The 22808-nt window shown below is 41.0% G+C and overlaps 2 protein-coding genes across 7 annotated transcripts; one reads left to right on the forward strand and one right to left on the reverse strand.

The window, feature by feature from the left end:
• Positions 1–192: 192 nt before the first annotated feature.
• Positions 193–6836, reverse strand: LOC134451197 (cytochrome b-c1 complex subunit 6, mitochondrial). Of its 3 annotated transcripts, XM_063201450.1 has the most exons (5): positions 6817–6836; positions 6293–6353; positions 889–942; positions 636–797; positions 193–394 (listed from the first exon to the last, which is right to left on the reverse strand). In XM_063201450.1, the coding sequence occupies exons 1-5, from the start codon at positions 6819–6821 to the stop codon at positions 362–364; spliced, it is 315 nt and encodes a 104-aa protein (XP_063057520.1). In that variant the 5' UTR covers positions 6822–6836; the 3' UTR covers positions 193–361. The 3 variants fall into 3 exon arrangements, with proteins under 3 accessions (XP_063057520.1, XP_063057522.1, XP_063057521.1); XM_063201452.1 differs by lacking the exons at positions 6293–6353; positions 6817–6836 and adding an exon at positions 1718–1865 and having other exon boundaries at positions 889–939; XM_063201451.1 differs by lacking the exons at positions 6293–6353; positions 6817–6836 and adding an exon at positions 1718–1863.
• faah (fatty acid amide hydrolase) lies at positions 767–20205 on the forward strand. 4 transcript variants are annotated; one of them, XM_063201441.1, is made up of 16 exons: positions 767–833; positions 3446–3615; positions 3748–3861; positions 4107–4247; positions 9119–9252; positions 9609–9815; positions 10341–10381; positions 10733–10857; positions 15262–15387; positions 16161–16258; positions 17001–17100; positions 17712–17755; positions 17855–17894; positions 18038–18146; positions 18780–18925; positions 19451–20205. In XM_063201441.1, exons 1-16 carry the CDS (start codon positions 818–820, stop codon positions 19571–19573), a joined length of 1734 nt encoding a protein of 577 aa, XP_063057511.1. In that variant the 5' UTR covers positions 767–817; the 3' UTR covers positions 19574–20205. The 4 variants fall into 4 exon arrangements, with proteins under 4 accessions (XP_063057511.1, XP_063057509.1, XP_063057512.1 ...); XM_063201439.1 differs by having other exon boundaries at positions 773–860; XM_063201442.1 differs by lacking the exon at positions 3446–3615 and having other exon boundaries at positions 782–860.
• The last annotated feature ends 2603 nt before the right edge of the window (positions 20206–22808 follow it).

Consider the following 22808-nt stretch of genomic DNA (forward strand, 5'->3'; position numbering starts at 1 on the left):
CAGATTGGAGACCAATACAACACAGCTAGCTAGGGCAAGCTGGTTGACTGAAATGGCATGTTGAGAATGAGAGCTGCCCTTTTTCACCTAACATATTTGCTGATTAAACGCTTACAGTAGAGACTTATAAAATCCACCATCTTTATTTGCAATCCCTCCACCACTTGCCATGTCAATCACTCTCATATCTGCTTCGTCACGAGATAACATTTTATTCACAATATATTCACAAGTAAAAGCAGATCATCCCAACAAGCACATAAATTAGACAGGGAATCTTCTGTACAACAATGAACGTGGAGCAGAGCATTTGTTTCTTTGAGAAATGAAAGTCAAATTTTCCAACACTGGTGTCTGGAGATTATTTCACGGAATGGAACAACTTGTGGGACACCTAAGGAGAAGTCACAAGAACACATCATTTTTTTTAGTTAGATGAAATCAAGCTGAAGGGATGAGACATTACAAGATGTACTGTGGACATGTTATCATCCTAAACATATTTCCTAATATTTAGGATAAACGGCATGAGTGAATATATTGCCTTATATCAATATTCTCAACAAAGAGGGAAAACGTGGGTACAACAAAGTCAATTCAACAATAAATAGGGGGAGTTATCACAATGCACTCACACAATGGTCACGAGCGTGGAGAAAATCAAAAAGCTCCTCTGTGCAGTCCTCCTCTGTCTCCGACCGCGAGCCAACTCTGTTTTCACAAGCCTCCAGCCTTTCGCGTGTGTGGACACAGTGCTCCGTCTTTTCGCACTTCTCCCTGACCGTGTCCATAGGGTCCTGGTCAAACAAGGATAAACATGGAATTCACCTCAGGTGACCTCAGAATTATGTCCTCACAAGGTCAATATGAATTTAACGCAATACATACCACCAGGTCTTCCTCCTCTTCCTCTTCTTCCTCCTCTTCTTCTTCTTCTTCCTCCTGGATAAAGACAAATTGACGAAATATTTAACTCGAGTTTTCAAACAAACTACACCATTGGTTAGCAACTTATTCGATTAGATTTAACTCCGTAAAGATGTCTGTTTTTAAAACAATGTTAGCACTTTGCAATGTTTGCATTCAGAGTTGCTGTGTTGCGGAAACATTAGTCTAATGAGCAACAAATAAGCTTTACTAGATTGAAGAGTTGAAGAGTAAAGCGCTAACTAGCAGACTTCACTAAAGTAACGTCCTATGTTGACAGCGTTATCCTGGTCTTCAGATTAGGCCGACATTTCCCAACCATGGTTTTTTGTCGACTACTTTCTCTTCGCAGGTTTCACCTTCACCCGGTCGGGTAGAACTACTTCTAGGTTTGGCACCTCACCATCACGTTATTGGCAAGGCTAGCCTGCGTAGCAACGAGTATAGCTTTCTTCTTTCAGTGAGAGCCTGCTAACAACAATCCTACAGGACACTCAACACGTCAGGGTGTTGTTTAAGACAAGAACACAAAATGTTTGTTTTTTCCTTTCCGCATCCAGAGTAACACCAAGAATACACACAGAGTACATTTTAGGATGCAGCAGACATAGCAAACCAAGCCGTTCACCGGCACATAAGGTGACCGTCTGACTCACAGCTAGCTTCCAATGTAGCAATGCTAGCTATGTAGCATGGGTTGCTGGGTTAGTCGAGTTCTACCCTTTGCGCTGCAGTGACCAAACAAAATGACTGTGAAATATGTCATGTAAGAGAAAGGTAAATCACATACATCATCGGGGTCTCCGTTCAAAATCATTTTTTCTTCGAAAACCATGATTGCCGTTTTAGAGTCCCGAGACCGTCGACCAGACAGCACCAGTTACGCGATGGCGAAGGACAGTGTGACACTTGGTTCAAGAGGGGCTGAGTCATCGACTCTGTGATTTATGAGACGCTTGGAAGCTAACTGCCATCTAGAGGTGTGGGGTGGGAGCAGAGGCGGTGAGGTTGCCAGATACTGAAATTGACCAGATACTAGCAAAGCTCTTAAAACATCTCTGATAATAGGCCAACCAGACAACTACTTGGGACGGGTAGGGTTAGGTGTTCTTGCTAATAATTCTGCAAACAATTTGTTACACACATTGGGAGTAAATAGAGACCCCGATGATGTATGTGATTTACCTTTCTCTTCAACTATTTACTCTCAATGGTTACACAACATGTTGCTACACAGTCTTCTGAGACTGTCAGGAATGGATAGGCAGTGTGCCTAATGTAAGAACATTTAAAGTAAACTAGGCTATGATAATTAAACTAGGCTATAAAATGATAATGGTGAAATGTGTTAGTCCTACTCTACTCCACAGGTTTTGACTCAGTTTCCCCCTTCTTTTCACTGCAGCTAAACACTTTGTCTACTGGCTGTATTGCAGAAGCCATAAAGCACAAGAGCCGTAAAGCACAAAAGCAAGCTCTTCTCCCCCCCCCCCCTGTCTTTTTTGCTGTTGTTTTCCCCTGTCGTGCCGAAAAGCAAGTGCCTGCCAGAACACGAGGGCCCTCATTGAAACCAATGACATTTTTTTGAGAGAAAATTATATTAATTTCTGCAGAATGAATTACATGATTTATTAACTAAAAATATGCTTATGAAACATTACTCGTCCTCCACTTAATATGAGCTATTTGGATGAAACTGTAACATTTGTTATGACAATTCTTCGATTCTTTTATGGACATAATACTGAAATTGTAACCAGTTCTTTGTAATACTTCCAGAAGGAATGTAGATGCTTTATTGATAGGCTTTCCATCTTAAATTGTGTCGGATTTATCTGCAAAAACAGGTAAAATAAAAATCTGAAAAATTGGTCATTGGTTTCCATTGGTTTCAATGAGGGCACTCGTGTACACTGTGCAGGAAATGGTCGAAAAAGGTACTGCTATGCTGCTCATTGAAACTGGGGAGCCATGCCAAATTTGATATTTTCATGAAAGTTTACTAAGTAATAAGCTAATATTTTCTAGTATGGCCCAAGTACAGTCATTTTTGCAGCTAAAATGGCTATTTCTGGAAATTCAAAATGGCAGACCATGGAGAAGATCCCCCTTTTCAAATAGGCCTATGAAAAGTGCAATTTTTCCAGTCATAATGAATACTTAGAATTTGATGGTGGTGGTAAGTAGGCCTATTCATGAAAAAAAAATGTAACATTAGTGAATGGGTAGCATGCATTCTGGAAATAAACAACTAAACATCTTACACAGTGTACCTTTAAATTTGACTTCTGACTACTAATGCCTACTTATTTTTACGGGGGATTTTTGGTAGCTCTCATATCTGGCAACCTCATGGTTACATTGTAATCATTTCCTTCCTGGATGTAACTTGATGCAGTGCTTGATTGTATGGTTTGGGGGCGAGGCAGCTGGCAACTAGCTGCCGCTGTCCACTGTTGTGAACAGCACACACTCTGCTCAGTGCCGACATAGATGACCATGGAACTTTCTTTTTCAGAAACGAGTTCGTCTGTCCTTGCCGCTATCGCATGCGGTGGGGTTGCTTTGATAATCTTAGTGAAATACTGTAACCGACAGCAAGGGGAAGTTGCAATTAGCAAAGCCAGATCGAGAAGAGATGCATCTTTTCAGCAAGCAGAGGAGGCGATTCATCAGTTCAGCACCACTGTAAGAAATTGTTTGTTTGTGTGTGTGTGCGCGCGCGCGCGCGGTTAATAGTTGAATGGATAGGGATGTTGCAGCCAGAAGTGCTGTAAACATTTCATGCCTAATAGACTTTTGCATCTGTCACACGCACAGAAACCTGATGCAGACCTCTCTGGCATCCTCTCCCTATCTCTGGCGAAATTGACAGAAAGACTGCATAAGGGGTCCTTGAACCCTGAAGAAGTTCTTCATGCTTACATGAAAAAGGTATTCACTCAGGCCTAGTGTGATATGAAGTGGCACTTGTTTACTGTATATCATTTGACAAGAAATTGTATGATATTTTTTGTGGTGTCTGTTATGTGTGTGTGTGGATAACACTGATGCCATACTCGGATGCCAATGTTTCTCAACTCATGAGCACCAAAGCTTTGACCTCATAAGACACTCCTCGTATATTTTTGTTGATCATTAACCTGCATTTTTCCCCCGCTGACACATTTCTCTCCCAGGCATTGGAGGTAAACAAGAAGCTTAATTGTGCCACAGAGATTCTGCTGGAGAGTTGCCAACAGGTGTCGAACCTAGAGAGTTGCAGAGATGGCCTTCTTTATGGTGTCCCTATCAGCATTAAAGATAATGTGGGATACAAGGTAGGTATTATTTTTCAATAGATGTACGCACATCTAAAGTGATCCAGAACCAGAAAAGAGCTTCCAAACAACCACGGACAGCTTTTTGTGACTAACACTGACTGACATAATCAAGGTTGAATGTATAATGTCCTACCCTCACATGTGAACCTTTCCTAGTCTGTTTCTCCCTTAATATTAGTGTCAGATTCAAACCAATGCAGTTCTGGGGTGCTACCTTGCTACTAAAAAGGCACACCAAGTATGACTGAAATCCGTGTCGATCGGGTCCCAAAGTCAAGTCAAGTCAACTTTATTTATATAGCGCATTTCATACACATGTGCAACTCAATGTGCTTTACAAATACAAAGAGCCTTTAAAAGTATTTAAAAGCCAAAGAAGATTTCAAACATTAAGATAAAACATATGGTAAAAAGAAAATGGAAATAAAAGCATATAATTTAAGCTAAGCTAAAATTAAATTAAAAATGCTACGATAAAACATATGGTAGAAAAAAAATGAAAATTAAATACATAAAATTAAGGTTAAGGGTAAGCATCTTCAAAAAGCTTCGTCTTGAGTCTAGATTTAAAGCTATCAACAGAGGGTGCATTTTTTTATGTCATCTGGAAGATGGTTCCAAAGCTTTGCAGCATAGAAGCTAAAAGCTGCCTCCCCACACTTTGTTTTGACTCTTGGCATTACCAGCAAATTCTTCTCCGTTGACCTTAGTGATCTATTTGGTGCATAGAGCTGAAACATATCCAGTAGATAGGTGGGTCCCATTCCATTTAATGATTTGAACACGAGAAGCAATGCCTTAAAATCAATTCTGTAGCTTACTGGGAGCCAATGCAGCGATCTCAAAATTGGAGTAATGTGGTCAAACTTCCTTGTTTTAGTAAGTACCCTTGCTGCTGCATTCTGGATTAGTTGAAGCTGTTTGATGGTCTTTTTGTGGAGGCCTGTAAAAAGACTATTGCAGTAGTCAACCTTACTAAAAATGAATGCATGTATTAGCTTCTCCAAATCATGCTTTAACATTAGGCTTCTACACGTAAATTTAGAAACATTTTTTTATGTGGTAAAATGCAGACTTATGAAGCTTAGGTCACTGTCAATAAGGACGCCAAGGTTTTTAACCGTATCCTTTGTTTTCAGCCCCTTAGTTTCCAGGACAGTAGCAAGGAGCAGTAGCTTTTGTCTCTCCTCCTTTTTCCCAAATATAATAACTTCAGTTTTGTCAGTGTTTAGCTGGAGGAAATTGTGGGACATCCAATTGTTGATTTGGTCAACGCAATGATAGAGTGATTCAAGGGGGGTGTAGTCATTGGGGGACATGGATAAAAATAGAGTTGGCTATCATCCGCATAGCAATGGTAATGTATTGAGGTATTCATGATAATGTGTCCCAGTGGGAGCATATATAGAGTGTCTGATTTCATATGAAATTACCCTAACTAAAGTTTATTTTTTGAAGCGCAATTGGCAGTGTGCAAACCAACCGCTTTCCATATGCAATGTTGGTAACCTCAGGTGCAGTTAAAGTAGACTACAGAAAGTTTCCCACTTTGTTTAGTTATTTACCTTATTAGTAACTTGTTTTTCCACATTCATTGCTGGATGAAGTAGGCCTATTGTATTGCTGTGTACACCTACTGACCTCCCCCCTCAAAACGCTCAAAGGCTCTGCCGCCAATCCAGTTTTCCCCAACGTCAAAAATACAAAAAAGAACACCTTGCTATAGCTTTTTTGTGCAGACGCTGACAGGCCTGTTCACTGCTTATAAGACAAAACAACACTGCTATGACATTACATTTAGCCTCAAGTAGCAGATTAAGACTTAGTCATTACAATGTTGGTAGTAATGTTGTAACAAGGGCTCTTCGCACAGGGGATCACTTATTCCTTCACATTTATCATGGTCTATCACCAGTCTGAAAGTGTTACTACTGAATGTTCTGACTGTACTACTACAGTAAGAAGTCACTACTGAATGTTGTGTGAGTTTGTAGAATTGCCAAAGGTGTTGCTCACCTTCAGTAAACATTCACCCATCTCACCTTTATCAGTCCTGTTACATAATCCTCTGCAGTGTGTTGATTGAAGCTTTTAAATGGGTCACTAGTGCATGGGCCAAAGCAGAAGTTGGTATCACCTGAGGTGGCAAAAGCTAGTCAAGTCGGCTTTATTGTCAGTTTCTTCATATGCATAGATTATACAAGGAATTCGACATTGAGTTTCTCTCAATCCCATGCAAAGAGAAACGGTAATAAATAACAGTGTATAGGAAAGATGAATCACCACACACTGGTATTCTTGGGTGGTAGTTTATTTAAAGGATTTATCAGGAGTTGGAACAAGTTTGCCTGATTTTTGCATGTTTGGGATGAAATACAGTCACTCTAGAGCAAAATCAAGGCAAAAGGATGCGTTTTGAGAAAGTTTGATAATATCACGTTAGCCTCGTTAGCCATATCAGCTATGCAATATGATAGAATGCGGGCATCGTTTTTCGGCGGTTACACACATTTCAAAAACACAACATTTTAAAGTCTTGCACAGCTCAAAACAACGTCAAATGTACCTCATAATATGTTGAGGGTATCCACACATAAATCGCAGTGTCCAAAGTCCTTCATGTATTCTTGATAGGTCTGCAGAATGTGTTTTGTGAAGCTACTACCTTGAGAATATCTAAATTACGGTCAAGTCAACTATTTGACACTAAAGTCCACCAAGTAGATTGCAGAGTGCGTCGCATCATCAGCTGTGGTTACTCGCTATGGAAAGAATCATAGCTGATGATGCGACGCACTCGGCAATCTACTTGGTGGACTTTAGTGTCAAATAGTTGGCTTGACCGTAATTTAGATATTCTCAAGGTAGCGAATTAGTAGCTTCACAAAACACATTCTGCAGACCTTTCAAGAATACATGAAGGGCTTTGGACACTTCGGTTTATGTGTGGATACCCTCAACATATTATGAGGTACGTGTGACGTTGTTTTGAGCTGTGCAAGACTTTAAAATGTTGTTTTTGAAATGTGTGTAACCGCCGAAAAACGATGCCCGCAATCTTTCATATTGCATAGCTGATAGCTAACGAGGCTAACGTGATATTATCAAACTTTCTCAAAACGCATCCTTTTGCCTTGATTTTGCTCTAGAGTGACTGTATTTCATCCCAAACATGCAAAAATCAGGCAAACTTGTTCCAACTCTGGATAAATCCTTTAATAAGTAACATTTTTAATAGGGCTGGGCAACGTTAACGCGTTAACGGTGCGTTAATTATTGAGGTCAATATCGCCCGACAATTTTGTTAACGCTATAACGCAGCAGGTATTTTTCGTGTTTTTTTTTTTTTCCTTTTTTGGACCGTCGTTCGTGGCTTTTATTTTGAAAGCGTCAGCGCGCTTCTGTTGCTGCTTCCAGTGACTGCTGACAGAGAAGAAGAATGTCTAGAAAAGTAGGCAAAACAAAACAGGCATAGCCTACAGAAGGACGTCAACTTCTGAATGGACATTTTCGGTACACAGTTCTACAGTCCTCCTTGCGCAACGCTCGAGCAGCATGTGGCTCGCCTTTGCAGTTCGCAAGGTTATTGTATGGTCAGCATGAAAGCTAGTCTACTGTTAAAATATGCTGGCTGGCGGTCTGGCTGGGCGTCTATCAGCTGTCAATAACGCCACGCGGACTTACTGAAAGCCCTGATCAAAAAGCTGACCGCGAGATATTACATTCCTCACGCAACGTTTATAGCGCTGAGTGCGCATGCATAGTAGGCTGCATCAACATGATTTCGCGACATCGGCAACCTCGTCAGCATTTCAGATAGTGTTAGTCATGTCAACGTTATTGTTTTGAAAGATGTAATTGCTGTCAATGCCAACAGACAGTCAATTAGTTTCTAGTCGCTGAAACACTTGAAATAATAGCGACAGATAAGAGAGAAGGTGGGAGTCTTTGACGGCGAGAGAAGGCTGGACATATCTCACAGACGCATGGCTGCTTGTGGCCTGTTTTTTTAAGTGACAAGTTTTTTTTCTTCTTCTTGTAGGCCCATGTAGACCATCCTAATTTGAGTTTCTGATATATCAGTTTCAGTAGCCTAGCCCTAGTGTAATATTGTATGCAATCATTTGTTTCATTAGTAGGCCAACATTGGATAGGCATATAGCCTACTATAATTTAGACTGATAGGTTGCAAATAGTCTACATCTCCATTGTGGAATATTATATTAGTCCTACATATCTACACAATACATATGCAAATTATTATTAATTATTTTATTTTTTTAATTTATAAAATATTTTTATTTAATTTATTATTATTATTTTTGGGTTTCGCGCGCTATGCAATTAATCACGATTAATCACAGAAAGTCATTGAGTTAATGCGATTAAAGTAGGGCTGGGCAACGTTAACGCGTTAACGGTGCGTTAATTATTGAGGTCAATATCGCCCGACAATTTTGTTAACGCTATAACGCAGCAGGTATTTTTCGTGTTTTTTTTTTTTCCTTTTATGACCGTCGTTCGTGGCTTTTATTTTGAAAGCCTCAGCGCGCTTCTGTTGCTGCTTCCAGTGACTGCTGACAGAGAAGAAGAATGTTTAGAAAAGTAGGCAAAACAAAACAGGCATAGCCTACAGAAGGACGTCAACTTCTGAATGGACATTTTCGGTACACAGTTCTACAGTCCTCCTTGCGCAACGCTCGAGCAGCATGTGGCTCGCCTTTGAAGTTCGCAAGGTTATTGTATGGTCAGCATGAAAGCTAGTCTACTGTTAAAATATGCTGGCTTAAAGATTTTCATGTTTGCCCACCCCTAGATTAAAGATTTTCATGTTTGCCCACCCCTAATTTTTAAACATTTACATTCAGGGGCATGACTCCACGTGTGGCTTGGTGTGTAAAGTGGACCAGCCTGATGAAGATGACTGTGTGTTGGTAAAAGTGCTGAAAAGCCAAGGAGCAGTTCCATTCATCAAGACCAACATTCCTCAAGGACTTCTTAAGTAAGGACATGGCTGATTGTTATATTTGAATTTTGATTTGTATTGCCTGCATTCGTCTTTTTTTCCCTTCTGTCTTGGAAAATAACAAACATTTATGAAAAGGACTACTGATCTGCCCTCATATGCATGGTGGATAACTTCTTAGATCTTTTCACCTTTATGTGCACTCTCCTGCTCATACATTGTCTTGTCAATTCGGAGCTGCAATAAGTAGTGTTAAACAGCTTGTAACACCTTTACAATTCTTTCAATGATTAACTTCAACTCAAATTCGCGATGGCATGCACAACAATGCTGACAACCCAGCTTCTGTCTCTCTGATGTTATTGTTATATTGTCTTCTGTCCTTATTTCAGCTACGACTGCAGTAACCCGTTGTTTGGCCAATGCCGCAACCCCCACAACCTCCAGAAGACGCCGGGGGGCTCTTCAGGTGGGGAGGGCTCCCTCATCGGAGGGGGAGGCTCCATCCTGGGCATCGGGACGGACATCGGAGGCAGCATCCGCATCCCGTCTGCCTTCTGTGGGATATGCGGCCTCAAGCCAACAGCCAACAGACTCAGGTGTGGAAAACAGTATGGGAAGCATATTTGAGGCACAAGTATGACACATGTGTTTTTAGCTGTCCAAAGCTCATCATCATGTCATCAATATGATAAAGTGTTTTTTTAAGCGCTGTGTTTTCAGACATTTACTGAGATTCATGACAAAATGATTGATGACATTTGTTCTGCTCCTTGCAGTCTAAAATCATACCTGCATTTACGCTAAAAGGAAAAATGGAGTAAAAATGTTGTCACTTGGTGTTTGCTAAGAGACCCTACTCTCCCTAAATTCAAGAAGCCAAACATTCTGAACATTCATATTATGCTACTCTGCAATGCTCAGCATACTGTAAATTGGGCCAGCCAAACTCTGGGCATTTCACAAGTGTGGGACTGTCACAGCACAGGCCATCATTCCAGAGTAATCAGTTGCACATGTGTCAGCAAGTTGATTTGATTACCAGTTTTATAACAGACCGACACAAAGCTTATATTGTTCTGTGTGACAGTCATGTGATTCCAACCTATTATCTCTTTCTGCAGTTTACGGGGCCTTTCAGCTGCTGTTAGGGGACAAAAATCAGGTTAGTTGGTGCCAGCTGCCAAATGAAAACATTGCAGTATGTTTAAAGCTAAGAATGCCAATGAGTTTTCAACCTTAAAATAATGTTTCCAAAACAAGTTGTGGTGTGGTTGTTAACTTTTTTCCCCCTCATGGCCATATATCTAGTTTTAAGAAGTGGCACATCTGGCTTTAGTTCTCAATTCTCATACAATTCTTCAATTCACATTTTTCATTTGCGAAATAATATATGACTTAATGTTTTAAATACTCTTACTTTATTACCTCACAGATTGTAGAAAATTCTCAACAAGTATATCAGGTTGGCTGTTGATGAACTGTGTTCCTATCTGGTTGCTTATGTCTGCTGTAGTGTCCTCTGCTATTGGGCCCATGGCTAGGGATGTGGACAGCCTGGCCTTGTGCATGAGGGCTTTGCTGTGTGAGGAGATGTTCACCCTGGACCCCACAGTGCCACCCATCCCCTTCAATGATCAGGTATTGCCCAGGTCTAGTAGGACACTGTTAAAGGAGCAGTTCAGCCAATTTCAATATGCTCTTGTATTGCTCACGCTACCCTTGACTTGTCAGTACCCGGTGACGCTGCATTTTTTGGCTCAGCCCTTTCCGAGATCTGAGCTATTCTTATGGGGGCAGATTTTGTTTACATTAAAAAAACTTTCTTAACATAGGCCTACTCCAAATATTTCCCAAAATGTATCACTGTTTGCTAGTTGTCTGCTGATGTTGCATAACCTTTTGGATGTTTTTGGGAATAAATAAAATGTTTTTTGAAATGTAAACAAACAACTGCCCCGATTACAATGACCAGGATCTCGGAAAAAACTGAAGAAAAAATAAAATCTCCGGTACTGACAAATCCAGGGTAGTGTGAGCATTACCACTGCATGTTGAAATTGGCTGGAGTTATACTTTAAAGGGCAATTCCGGCCAGTTTGGATTCATATCCCATCTTGGGTGGACCCAGGGAAAATGATGAAAGGGGAAACCGCGAGAAATTTTCATGCGTGCTGCGCAAAGTTGTTCAATTGCACTGTTTTCGGTTAAACCCTGGCCCGTCGGGCACGTATTTAACCTGTTTTACAGCTCCTAGCATGCATTAAAACCCTTTTGAACGCTTTGGCCGTGGTGTGTGGGTCCATACAAGTCGATCTAGTGGTTCACAGTTCCATTAGGTAGCACAGGTACGATACAACAGGAGTTTTCAAAAGTGGCGCACCTACCTCTTTCAGCTTCCGCCTTCCAACTATGTCCGCAAAATGGTTCGCCAAAGTGGTACTTCATAGTAATCCATTTTATTTTTGTCCACCAAAGACGAGCCACAAGAAACATATTCACACGTTTCCATGTCCTGTGTTGTTATTGTCTCGCAGATTCATTTCTCTGTCACTGAACGCAGTTTAGTGACGTCACGGTGTCACATGACTCCTGGAAGGAACGCACATTCGCTCAAAAAAGAAGAAAAAATCCAAGGCACTCTCTTTAAAAGTAAAAAGCCTTTATTTCAAGGCTTGGTTTGCAATTAACGTTTAAAAAAACTCCGACATGTTTCGGCCACTTGGCCTTCTTCAGGTAGTCAAAAACATTCGCACATCCAGTTATTATACAGAAGCGAGAGAGAGAGGCGCTGTCGTAATATACTGTTTGATATTTTGAGATGGATCCTTCGTTGGGGTCTGGTGGTTCAATTGAAGAGTTTGGTGGCCATGGTTATCTTTTTCGAACCAGAATATTTGTTACAGATAAAGAATTATTGCCACATGTCGCATATCACAGATTACAGTTTCGGGGGCGGGCTCATGTATTGTTTTTTTGGGGGGTGGGTCCAGTTTCGGGGTTGGCTAAAGGTGTCGAGATGGGTCAGAGAGCGCCGAGTGTTTCACCCAGACAGAGCGGTTTCCCCACATGCTGTACCAGGATGTCTTGGAAGCCTTCTTTTATGTACCAAGAATCAATTGGAAAAACAAAACATCCTAGACCAAGTGGCCCTAATGGTCAACTGTCTAATGAGTGAGTATAGTATTTTCTATTTATATTGCAATTATTTATTTCATCACCAAGGACTGCTATATATTCTAATCGGTATATTATTGTGATATGCGACATGTGGCAATAATTCTATATCTGTAACAAATATTCTGGCTCGAAAAAGATAACCATGGCCACCAAACTCTTCAATTGAACCACCAGACCCCAACGAAGGATCCATCTCAAAATATCAAACAGTATATTACGACAGCGCCTCTCTCTCTCGCTTCTGTATAATAACTGGATGAGCGAATGTGCGTTCCTGCCAGGAGTCATGTGACACCGTGACGTCACTGAACTGCGTTCAGTGACAGAGAAATTAATCTGCGAGACAATAACAACACAGGACATGGAAACGTGTGAATTTGTTTCTTGTGGCTCGTCTTTGGTGGACAAAAATAAAATGGATTACTATGAAGTATCACTTTGGCAAACCATTTTGCGGACGTAGTTGGAAGGCGGAAGCTGAGAGAGGTAGGTGCGCCACTTTTGAAAACTCCTGTTGTATCGTACCTGTGCTACCTAATGGAACTGTGAACCACTAGATCGACTTGTGGACCCACACACGCGGCCAAAGCGGTCAAAAGGCTAGGAGCTTTAAAACAGGTCAAATACGTGCCCGACGGGCCAGGGTTTAACCGAAAACAGCGCAATTGAACAACTTTGCGCAGCACGCATGAAAATTTCTCGCGGTTTCCCCTGTCATCCTTTTCCCTGGGTCCACCCAAGATGGGATATGAATCCAAACTGGCCGGAATTGCCCTTTAAGACAGGGATGTCAAACTCAGGCCCGGGGGCCAAATTTGGCCCGCGGAGCCATTTTATTCGGCCTGCGAGATCATTTCAAATGTCTATTACAGTTGGCCCACATACACCATCAATGTATAGCATAATATGACTTGAACATGAAATTTGCTGTGTCACAGGATGTGTAGACACATTTGAACTAACAAATATAATGTGAAAGAGTGTCTGTGAAATTTAACTATGAGTATGAAGTGCATGCATGCACAATTTTAGTCCATTTCCAGATTTTGATTTTGGCCCTCAGTCAGTTTGAGTTTGACACCCCTGCTTTAAGAAATGACAGTGCCACCAATCACCTTCAATGATCAGGTTTTGCACAGATGTGATGGGACACTGTTCAGAAATTACAATAAAATAGCTGTACGTTTCATTGATTTAATTATGAGTTTACATAATAATAATAATAAAAACAATACATCCTTTTTGTATAGTGCCTTTCTTGACACTCAAAGACACAGCAGGCTCCTCTCAGCCATGGAATATCTTGGCCATCATGTACTTTTTTACTTTTTGTACTAGCAAAATTAATAGAGGCCACATATTATACTACAGTATTTTCCAATACATCTTTAATTTATCTTGCTGTTATTTGCATACTGGTAGGCTATGTATTGCATTTGCAAGTAACAGTACGTTTGTATATTATGTAAATTGAAGCCTCTTTCATATTTTACACATTTGTGTACAGAGCATTTGCGTACTGTAGATGTAAACTTGCTGTGTCTTGTGCTGTTCCACCCACTGTCATTTTGCTGGTGTCTGGCAGGTCTACCTGAGCAACAAGCCACAGATGTGATGGGAAGCTGTTCAAACATTACAATAAAATTGGTGTCATTTTCTTATTGGTGTAATTATAAGTTTTAGAAGTTTGGGAGCAGGCTGCACTCAGCCATGGAATTTCTGGGACATCATGTACAGTTTTTCCCAGTCAAATTAATGCAAAGCACAGCAGTGTTTCCCATACATTGAGGAAACTATGGGGCACCGCCATAGTTTACATTTGGCCGCCATAGTTTCTGAAAATGTAAAAATATATATATAATTTTTTTTATTCCATTTTTTTTATTATTTTTTTTAATTCTTTTTTTCAAAAACGATTTCCATGTCTCTAAAAACGATTTTAAAAACGATTTCCTTCGCATTTTCCTCCTGGAGTAAATACATCCTATAGAGAAAACCATGAGTGCTTGAAAGACAGAGGAATCAAAAGCCTAGTCAAGTTGTTGTAGTTGTATGGGAGTATGGGAGCAAGTTGTTGTAGTTGTATGGGAGCATGGGAGTATGGGAGCAAGTTGTTGTAGTTGTATGGGAGTTGTATGTTGGGATGAGTTTACTAATACTCCCCAGGCTTTGTTTTACAGTTGTATGATAATGAGTTAGGCGACAGGCCTTCATTGACACAGCAGAGGAGACATCGGGCTGCATATAGAAATGAATGTGTAATGAATGTGAATATAGACATACATGTGTAATGTGTTGTTCAGCCCTTTTACTGGGAGGAATTTTGAAAAACTGACTCTGTGACCAGCCCACCCCCCATGTAGAATGTGTACGCCTATGTGTGTGGGGAAAAAGGCATAGCCTACTTTCTTAGACCCTTTTTGTCTGTGCGTTAACAATTTCACAGTGCTCCTAAATTCTTATCTGTGCTCCCATTTTGTTTTTTTGTTTTTTCATTGCTCGAGGGACGAATGAAAGTGTGTTGTAAACTGAAATGATTCACTGTACTGCATTTGGTAAAAATATAAATGACAATGTACTAAGCCTACTATACTATGGGTAAATTCTTATGTAATTTCTCAAAATATAAATGGCTGAAATGCCCCTGCCACCCCAAATCCCTCCTGCCCCCATTGTTTCCAAATTTTCTGTGGGAAACATTGCACAGCCTCTTTCATATTACAAAATTGTGTAGATGGTTTCCTCAATGTATGGGAAACACTGCTGTGCTTTGCATTAATTTGACTAGGAAAAACTGTACATGATGTACAAGATGTAGATGCCTTTTGCTATTCTACTCACAGTCATGTTGTTGATGCCTGGCAGGTCTACCTGAGCACCGAACCTCTTCGGATAGGCTACTGTGAGGATGACGGCTACCTCAAGCCCTCCCCCAGTATGGCACGCACCCTGAGGGAAACTAAAGAGATGCTGGAGAGAGCAGGACACACGGTACGCATCACCTGTGTTTTGTCCTATCATCTCTCAGAAGCAGAGGTGCCATTCTTGGGTACAGAAAGGAAAAAAACAGCAAATTTGTTCCAACCAGCTTTGAATCAGCTGGTTTGTAATGAGTACATGTAGACCAGTAACTCAGTGAAGTCAGCTGTTATGGGCGGAAACTGTGACAGGGTTTCTAATTCTGAACTAGATTCTTGACACTTAGGTTCAGAAGTGCTCTCTGTTAATACAATAGTGAATTAAGCACCGAACCTACAAATGCATATGCATCCAATTTCACCTTTTCCATGTGCTAAGGATATTGCATTCCAAAATCTAACATGTAGGTCGCCGGTAGAGATTAATGGTCAATTATACTACTGACTTAATTTTTTTCATCTAATTTTTAATCCTGGGATCTGAAATGGATGCAATAATAGCCAACTGTATGTAGACATTCTGTCCACCAGAGGGTGCTATTGACCATGTAAAAAGGGCACCATACCCCAAAAAAATTCTGTTGTGAGCAAATTGTGTTTTTTATGTTTGTTTTTCGATGTATTACTTGTCTGAATGACACTAAGGATTAACATGTATGAATTTGCAAATGTTCAAGTACACACTATAGTTGCTGCCATTCAGTCGCCTACATATTTTCAGTAGTCTGTATTGATTTGTATGTTTTTGTTGTTGGTGGTGGTTTTTTAATATTACATGAATCATGTTGTTTATTAATATGACCATACAGTATTTACAATTGTTTGAATGTCCTCTTTGCCCTATAGTTGGTGCCATTCACTCCTCCACGGATTTTCTACACTATGCACGAGCTGATAGTGAGAGGCATTCTGGCTGATGGAACTGAGACGTTGCTGAGTAAACTGTGAGTAATAGAACCTTTAATGATCCCACTGAGCACTGTTGCATGCACAGAATATTCCATTTTTAAACAGAATGGTGGCAGTATTGGGTTTGCATGCAAGTTGTGCAAACTCTTTATTCATTACGACTTTGGCCTTGTTCTCGGAATTTTCCTATTACAGAATGCTGTTGGACACATGTAAATGGAATATTCCGGAACTGAGAATGAGTGCGTTTATTTGCAGTTTAGTTTAGTATCCCGATTATAATCAGGATATTAAGTATCCCAAATTTGCGTTTGAATATAGAAACACCTTTTCATGACTTCAGTATCTCTGATAAGCCCTTATTCAGGACTTTGAGAAATCGGGACATGCTAGGTGGAGTATTCCGAAAAAAAAACTGGGATACTGATGCATGGAACGTCTTATCCCGGATACCGAGGCTTCCCATAGAACGCTGTTGCTGGTATCCAGGCTACACGCATTTGAAGAGAATTCTATAACGGCAAAGAATGTAGATTGGGATATAACACTCTACTCATATAAACACCTCAACACGAATTTGATCATAACCGGCATAAGCCTCATATTCAGGATACTGAACTGCATATAAACGCACTCACTATTCAGTTTGAAACCGGAATAGTCTGTGCATGTAACTGCCAACGGTGAACTCAACTTGGTAGTGTCTTCTGTTTTAGTGTGGTACAGTATTTACCTACTGTAGTTGTTTTTGGGTTGAGGTTGCTGTGGTTTTTACAGGGAAGGCGGGCCTGTTGACAAATGCTTAACGGCCCAGATCATTCCATACCGTTTGCCCATCTGGGTGAAGACAATGCTGTCAGTTGTCCTCAAGCCCATCGTGAGTAAGACAATGTATAATTGTACAATTGTATGCAGTATAATCACGCATATGCTATGCAGACAAGGTGCCTTTAGATAACTGCCCACGCACAACTAAAAGGTGCCAAGCATAAAAGAAAAAATGTGAAAAATGAACAAAAAATATCGGCACACTTAAATCCTTTTTTGTTCTTTTACTTGCCAGGTTTTCGGTCAAAGACCTTACTCGGGGACCGAATAGAAAGCTTGGCAAGTAAAATAACAAAAACGGATTTGAGTGTGCAGACATTTCTTTCATTTTTCACATGGCACTCTCTAGCCCATGGCAAATTTCTGATATTTTTTTTATATTTGAGTGTAATGACTGTTGATAATGGTAAAATGTTTTTCGCCTGTTAAAACTATTTACCAGTCCAATTACTTATCCTGTAAATACTTACACTAAACTACAATACTAACGTTCCATGACCTCAGTCTACCATTACACCACAGAGCAGCAAAATCTTGAAAATAAGACGGACTGTATAAGTGAGTTGGGAATTGGCCATTAAAAATGCCAAAAACGTTTAAGTAGTGATAGCGATTGTAGATAAGTGATACGTTTTCTGATGGTGTAATCCTTCTTTTCAGTTCCCTCGTATTGCTGCCAGCTTGAGTGCCATTTGTGGAGTCAGGTGAGACACCTGCACTCTCTCTGTCATGGCAACTTCTGTTATTTAGTTTGGTTGTACACAGAACTTTAATCATAACTCTCTCTCTGACCCTTTCTGAAGATCTGTTGCAGACCTGTGGAGACAGCATGTCAGAGTTGAGGTACATTTGTCCCTTTCCCCCCGAAATGGAGCAATGTTGTAGTAATGTCAACCACTGCACAATGGGTGTCAAATATTTCAGGTAAATGAATGAATGAAATGTAAAGATGTCCATCTGACTCCGTCTTTCTTTGTTTTATCCAGGACTACACTCACGAGTTCATCGCTGAATGGCGTAAAATGAAGATGGACGTCTTGCTTTGTCCGATGCTTGGACCTGCTTACAACTTCCAATACTGTGGAAAGCTCACTTGTAAGGTTCAGTTACAGCTAGTTAGTAGAGATGCTGACAATAGGCCCTACAATGTTATTTAGAACTGACATATTTGTTGACCAAGTAACAAGTAAGGTCTTGTGTCCTTCATGGGATTACTGTAGTAAAACAATTCCACCTGTTAGGCAGTGTGCCGGATATTTACCCACTATTGTTTCACGTATTAGGCAATTTGTTCAGCTCATTTGAGGCGACTTGCCAGATTAGTGGCTATCTTAAATACATGGATGTATTTACATTTACATGGATGTTTTCTTACAATCCTGCCTTAACATTTCCAAAGTACAAGATTGTCACCAATGTCACAAGTTTAAATCCAGAATGCCTTGCTTTATGTCATCCAATCATTTCAAACAAGCAGTAGGACATACAGGACAAGCAGGACATACTGTATCCCCAGCAGTTAGTAGGTACTCACAAATGCCTAATGAGTTGATATATGATAACAGTGTTGGCAATTAACACCAGCAATAAGCTCCTTTCTACTGCCCAGATCACACTTGTGAGGCTATATGTAAAAACACATGTTAGATTTTAAAAGAAATGTCTGTCTTCTGTTCCCCTGTTAACCAACTGTCTGTGATTTTGTACTTTGTACCTGTTTTATCCCAGCTGCCCTGTCCTACACAATACTGTACAACCTGCTGAATTTCCCCGTGGGAGTGGTGCCAGTGTCTACCGTAACCCCCGACGACGAGGCCCAGCTGGACAACTACAAGGGCAACTTTGGGGACCCGTGGGACAAGCTGTTTGTTAAGGTCGGTGGCAGACAACATGGCAGTAGTAGGCCTACAGAATGTTTACCAACCATTTCCTAATGGAATAGTCTATATTTACTATTTAATCTGACACTGATCTGCTATCTTTTCACAGAATTGACAATCTCATTCCTTTCAGAAAATTTTACACTGTTCTGTGGATAAATCTCTACGTCCGTCAGTCCACAAGAAGATTATCTTCTTTTGTGTTGTTGATTTGTTTTGTGCAATATCGATGTACTACAAGATAACGATGGTATTGTAAGTTTTGAAATATCGGCACTTCCTCCATAGGGCTCTAGGTGGCAGCATATTCCTAGTGCTTCCAGCTCTGGTTTTTGCCCCAGCATGGGATAAGATTTCTTATTTATCTGGTCTTGAATGTTTTTTTTTATCTTTCACGAAGTAATATCTATGTCAGGTGCTATAATGTGTGTGTGTGTGTGTGTGTGTGTGTGTGTGTGTGTGTGTGTGTGTGTGTGTGTGTGTGTGTGTGTGTGTGTGTGTGTGTGTGTGTGTGTGTAGGCTGTAAGAGGTGGTGTTGGACTTCCCATGGCAGTGGAGTGTGTGGCTCTCCCCTATCAAGAGGAACTCTGCCTTCGCTTCATGAGAGAGGTGGAACAGCTAGTGAAAGACAACAGGAAGTGAAGTCATACCATTGCACCTGCAGTTCATTCTAGAACGGGCCGCCACAAACTCCATCGTTGCAGTGGGCACAGCTAATCATAACTCGTCTGAGCAGGTAGATTGTGATGTAAGGAGTATGATAGAAGGAAATATAAATTATACATTTTACTCATACTAGCGCACTAGCCTATCAATACTCACTTGAAAACATGTCTGCAGTAACTATAATCTATAATCTGTAACTACAAATATAATCTATTTTCCTCTTTATTTTCTACAAACGAAGATGGGTATTTTCCCAATTAGCACTAGTGATTTTCTTTACTGAAGTCCTGTTTAAATTTGTACATATATTTACAATATAACTATTTTTTTTATAGTGTGACGTTATTTTGAATCAACTGAAAAGATATTTCTAACTACATAAGGAAAGTGTAAATAGCACTCAAACATTTCAATGATGAGGCATTTGATGTGAAACTAATGAGCTAGCACATTTACACTGTTTAGTACAGTTAACACTTTTAAATCTAGTGATTTTAGATGCATATAGATGCATATTAAGAGCTATGTTATGACTACCTCTGTAATAGTTGAGCTCACTGAAATTTCCCAACTAATAAAAAACAACCATCTAATAAATACAGCAAAATGGAAAAGACATGAATGTCATAATTGCAATCATGCTGGTAAGCACCCTGTAAGACCTCTGTTTTAATAGATTAATATTATCTTCACACATTTTGTTTTTATCTTCGTAATGGAGATGGGGTGTGGAGGGATGGAGGTGGGGAGGGGGGGGGTCAATACAACCTAATTCGACGTAAATGTATGCTTCCTAAATAGTTTCGTCTTGGGTCCAATCATTGAGGGGCTGTGCTTTTATTAGTGGTGTTTTCATGGGAGATGATGTGCTATTTCCTCCCTGCTCTTCCTCCTCTTTAGCGCCTCTGCCGCTGCTAGGCCACTTGTCTGCTTGACATGGCCAATGGGCCGTGAAAAGGTACACTAATATTAACAGGAACAATTGTGTTTCTGCTTGTCATTATGATAAGAGGAGGAGGAGGAGGAGGAGGGCAGGGGTACACCTCCCTCCCAGCTCCAGTTGGGGAGACGAGGGGCCCGCGCACACACGGCATCGGTCCGTTCGCTCTGACTCGCTGTTACCACTGACGACAACGCCAAAGCGTGAGCATGCAAGCGAGCGCATGGTTGATGTTGGCGGGGGCTGAAGACGGGATGGTGTGTGTGTGTGTGTGTGTGTGTGTGTGTGTGTGTGTGTGTGTGTATTTGTTCCTTCTCGCCTGCACTTCCCCTCGCTCTTTCATTTCGGCGCCACAGACGAGTGGAGATCATTTGCGGCACGCTTCTGAGTGATTACTGTAGCACTGGCAGGGGTTGGCGTCGGCAGTGCAACTGTTTAGAGATGCTATAGTTGGACTTAATGACACATAGCTTACAGCGCCCGCGCCCAGTTTGCCATGCCCGGCATCTAGTGATTACCCTGGCATATTGTAAATATGTGTTTCACTTGGGTTTTACATAAATTTACATTTTTTCCCTCAACTCCCATGGGATGGAAGACCATTAAGGGCAAAGTGTTTTATATTTTTTTTCCTTACCGATATTGTTTTTGCACTCTGCCGCTCTCCCGGCTCCTATTCTGGTTGCGATATTAGCCTAAGATGGCCTATTGTGCACGCCACTTTTCAGCGAGGTGGGGATGGACTTGAGTCTATTATCGGAATGGCTATAGCTATTACTGCTGTTATCAGTGTTAAAAATAGTTTAAGCCAGCAGACTATATAGGGAAAGTTTGGATGGTGTCTGAGGGGGGACAGCGTCTAATCGCGGGCCCACTGTTGTGAAAATACTGTGGCGTTTGCAGATAATTGTCATTGTGTATGGCTCAGTAACACACATAGACAAACATACGCGCGTGCGTACACACACACACACACACACACACACACACACACACACACGCATACATGCTTGCACACACATGCATACACGCTCACACACACACAAATTCCTCTGTGAGCTATTAGCTAACTAATTGATATCCATTTATCCTGATAAGATGGTAAATTAAGCAGAATTACATCTAGTACTAATGAGCTTTGAAGAGCTTTAAATGTTCGTTGCATATTTAAAAGAAATAACCTAATGAGAAATGTACTTAAAAGCTAATACCACAAAAGACAAATACCGGGAACCAGATTTAGTAGCATCATACATCTGCTCCTGTATATTCTGACATGGAGGAAGAGGTGTATAAAGTAAAAGTAGAAGAACCCTAACAGCGGATCTACCTCATCAGGTACGGTGGAATAATTGGAGTATTATCTATGTAAGATCATGTACTATTGTTGTAATTACATCCTAAGAGTACTTCTACTTCTACTTTATACAACTCTGTACGGAGGAGAGTCATAAAATCTGTAAGAGCGTTGTTCCAGGTCGTCTGTTGAACAATCAACCGGTACTCTGACCAGCCAAGGTATTCTGGATGCCTGACGAACCTCGGGCCCTTGCGCTGATATGTCTTAATTTGTTATTGAGAATGCGTGACAGTATTTAACTTTCCTGTGAGCATCTCGTTGGAGTTGGCACGTCTCTCAGGTAATTTCAGTGAAAAGTTCCTGGATGTCAAGCGAAAAAATGAAGAGTTTTCCAACTCAGATGGCAGAGGCACCTGCGTCTGGATGCACAGAATGGCCCTGCACACACACGCACACAGACGGCCATCATCAACATCACTCCTGCAGCTCTGTCAATGTAACGTCTCATTAATAAAAGAGCAGGGGACTCTCCATTTGCCGCCACCTCAGGACATAAGATAAGGCACTTTAAAAGCCATCGTCCAGGCACTCACACTCGCCTTGTGAGCAGCCACATAAAGGAAGATATCCCCTCAACTAAACTAGGATCATTCTCTCGTAATGTGTCATTTTAGGAGCCCATGGAAGGCGCAAGGGGTCCCTTAATGGCGGCAGGTAATAATGTTTGTCACAGCACGACTCCTGACTCCCCCCAACCCCCCCCCCCGCACCCAAGATGATAAAAAGTGACATTTTCTAGCCAGTGCATCCGAGAAAGCCACTCTCATGAGAACATCAGGGACAGAAAAACAGTAGCAGCTTTGGGAAATCTGCTCCATTTCACCTGCCATTACACCTCGATTGAGAGGAGAGAGAGCGAGGGAGAGGCAGGAAGGGAGAAAGAGAGAGAGAGAGAGAGAGGGAGAGAGTTT

The sequence above is a fragment of the Engraulis encrasicolus genome, chromosome 6 (genome assembly GCF_034702125.1).
Source record: "Engraulis encrasicolus isolate BLACKSEA-1 chromosome 6, IST_EnEncr_1.0, whole genome shotgun sequence".
NCBI classification, from domain to species: domain Eukaryota; kingdom Metazoa; phylum Chordata; class Actinopteri; order Clupeiformes; family Engraulidae; genus Engraulis; species Engraulis encrasicolus.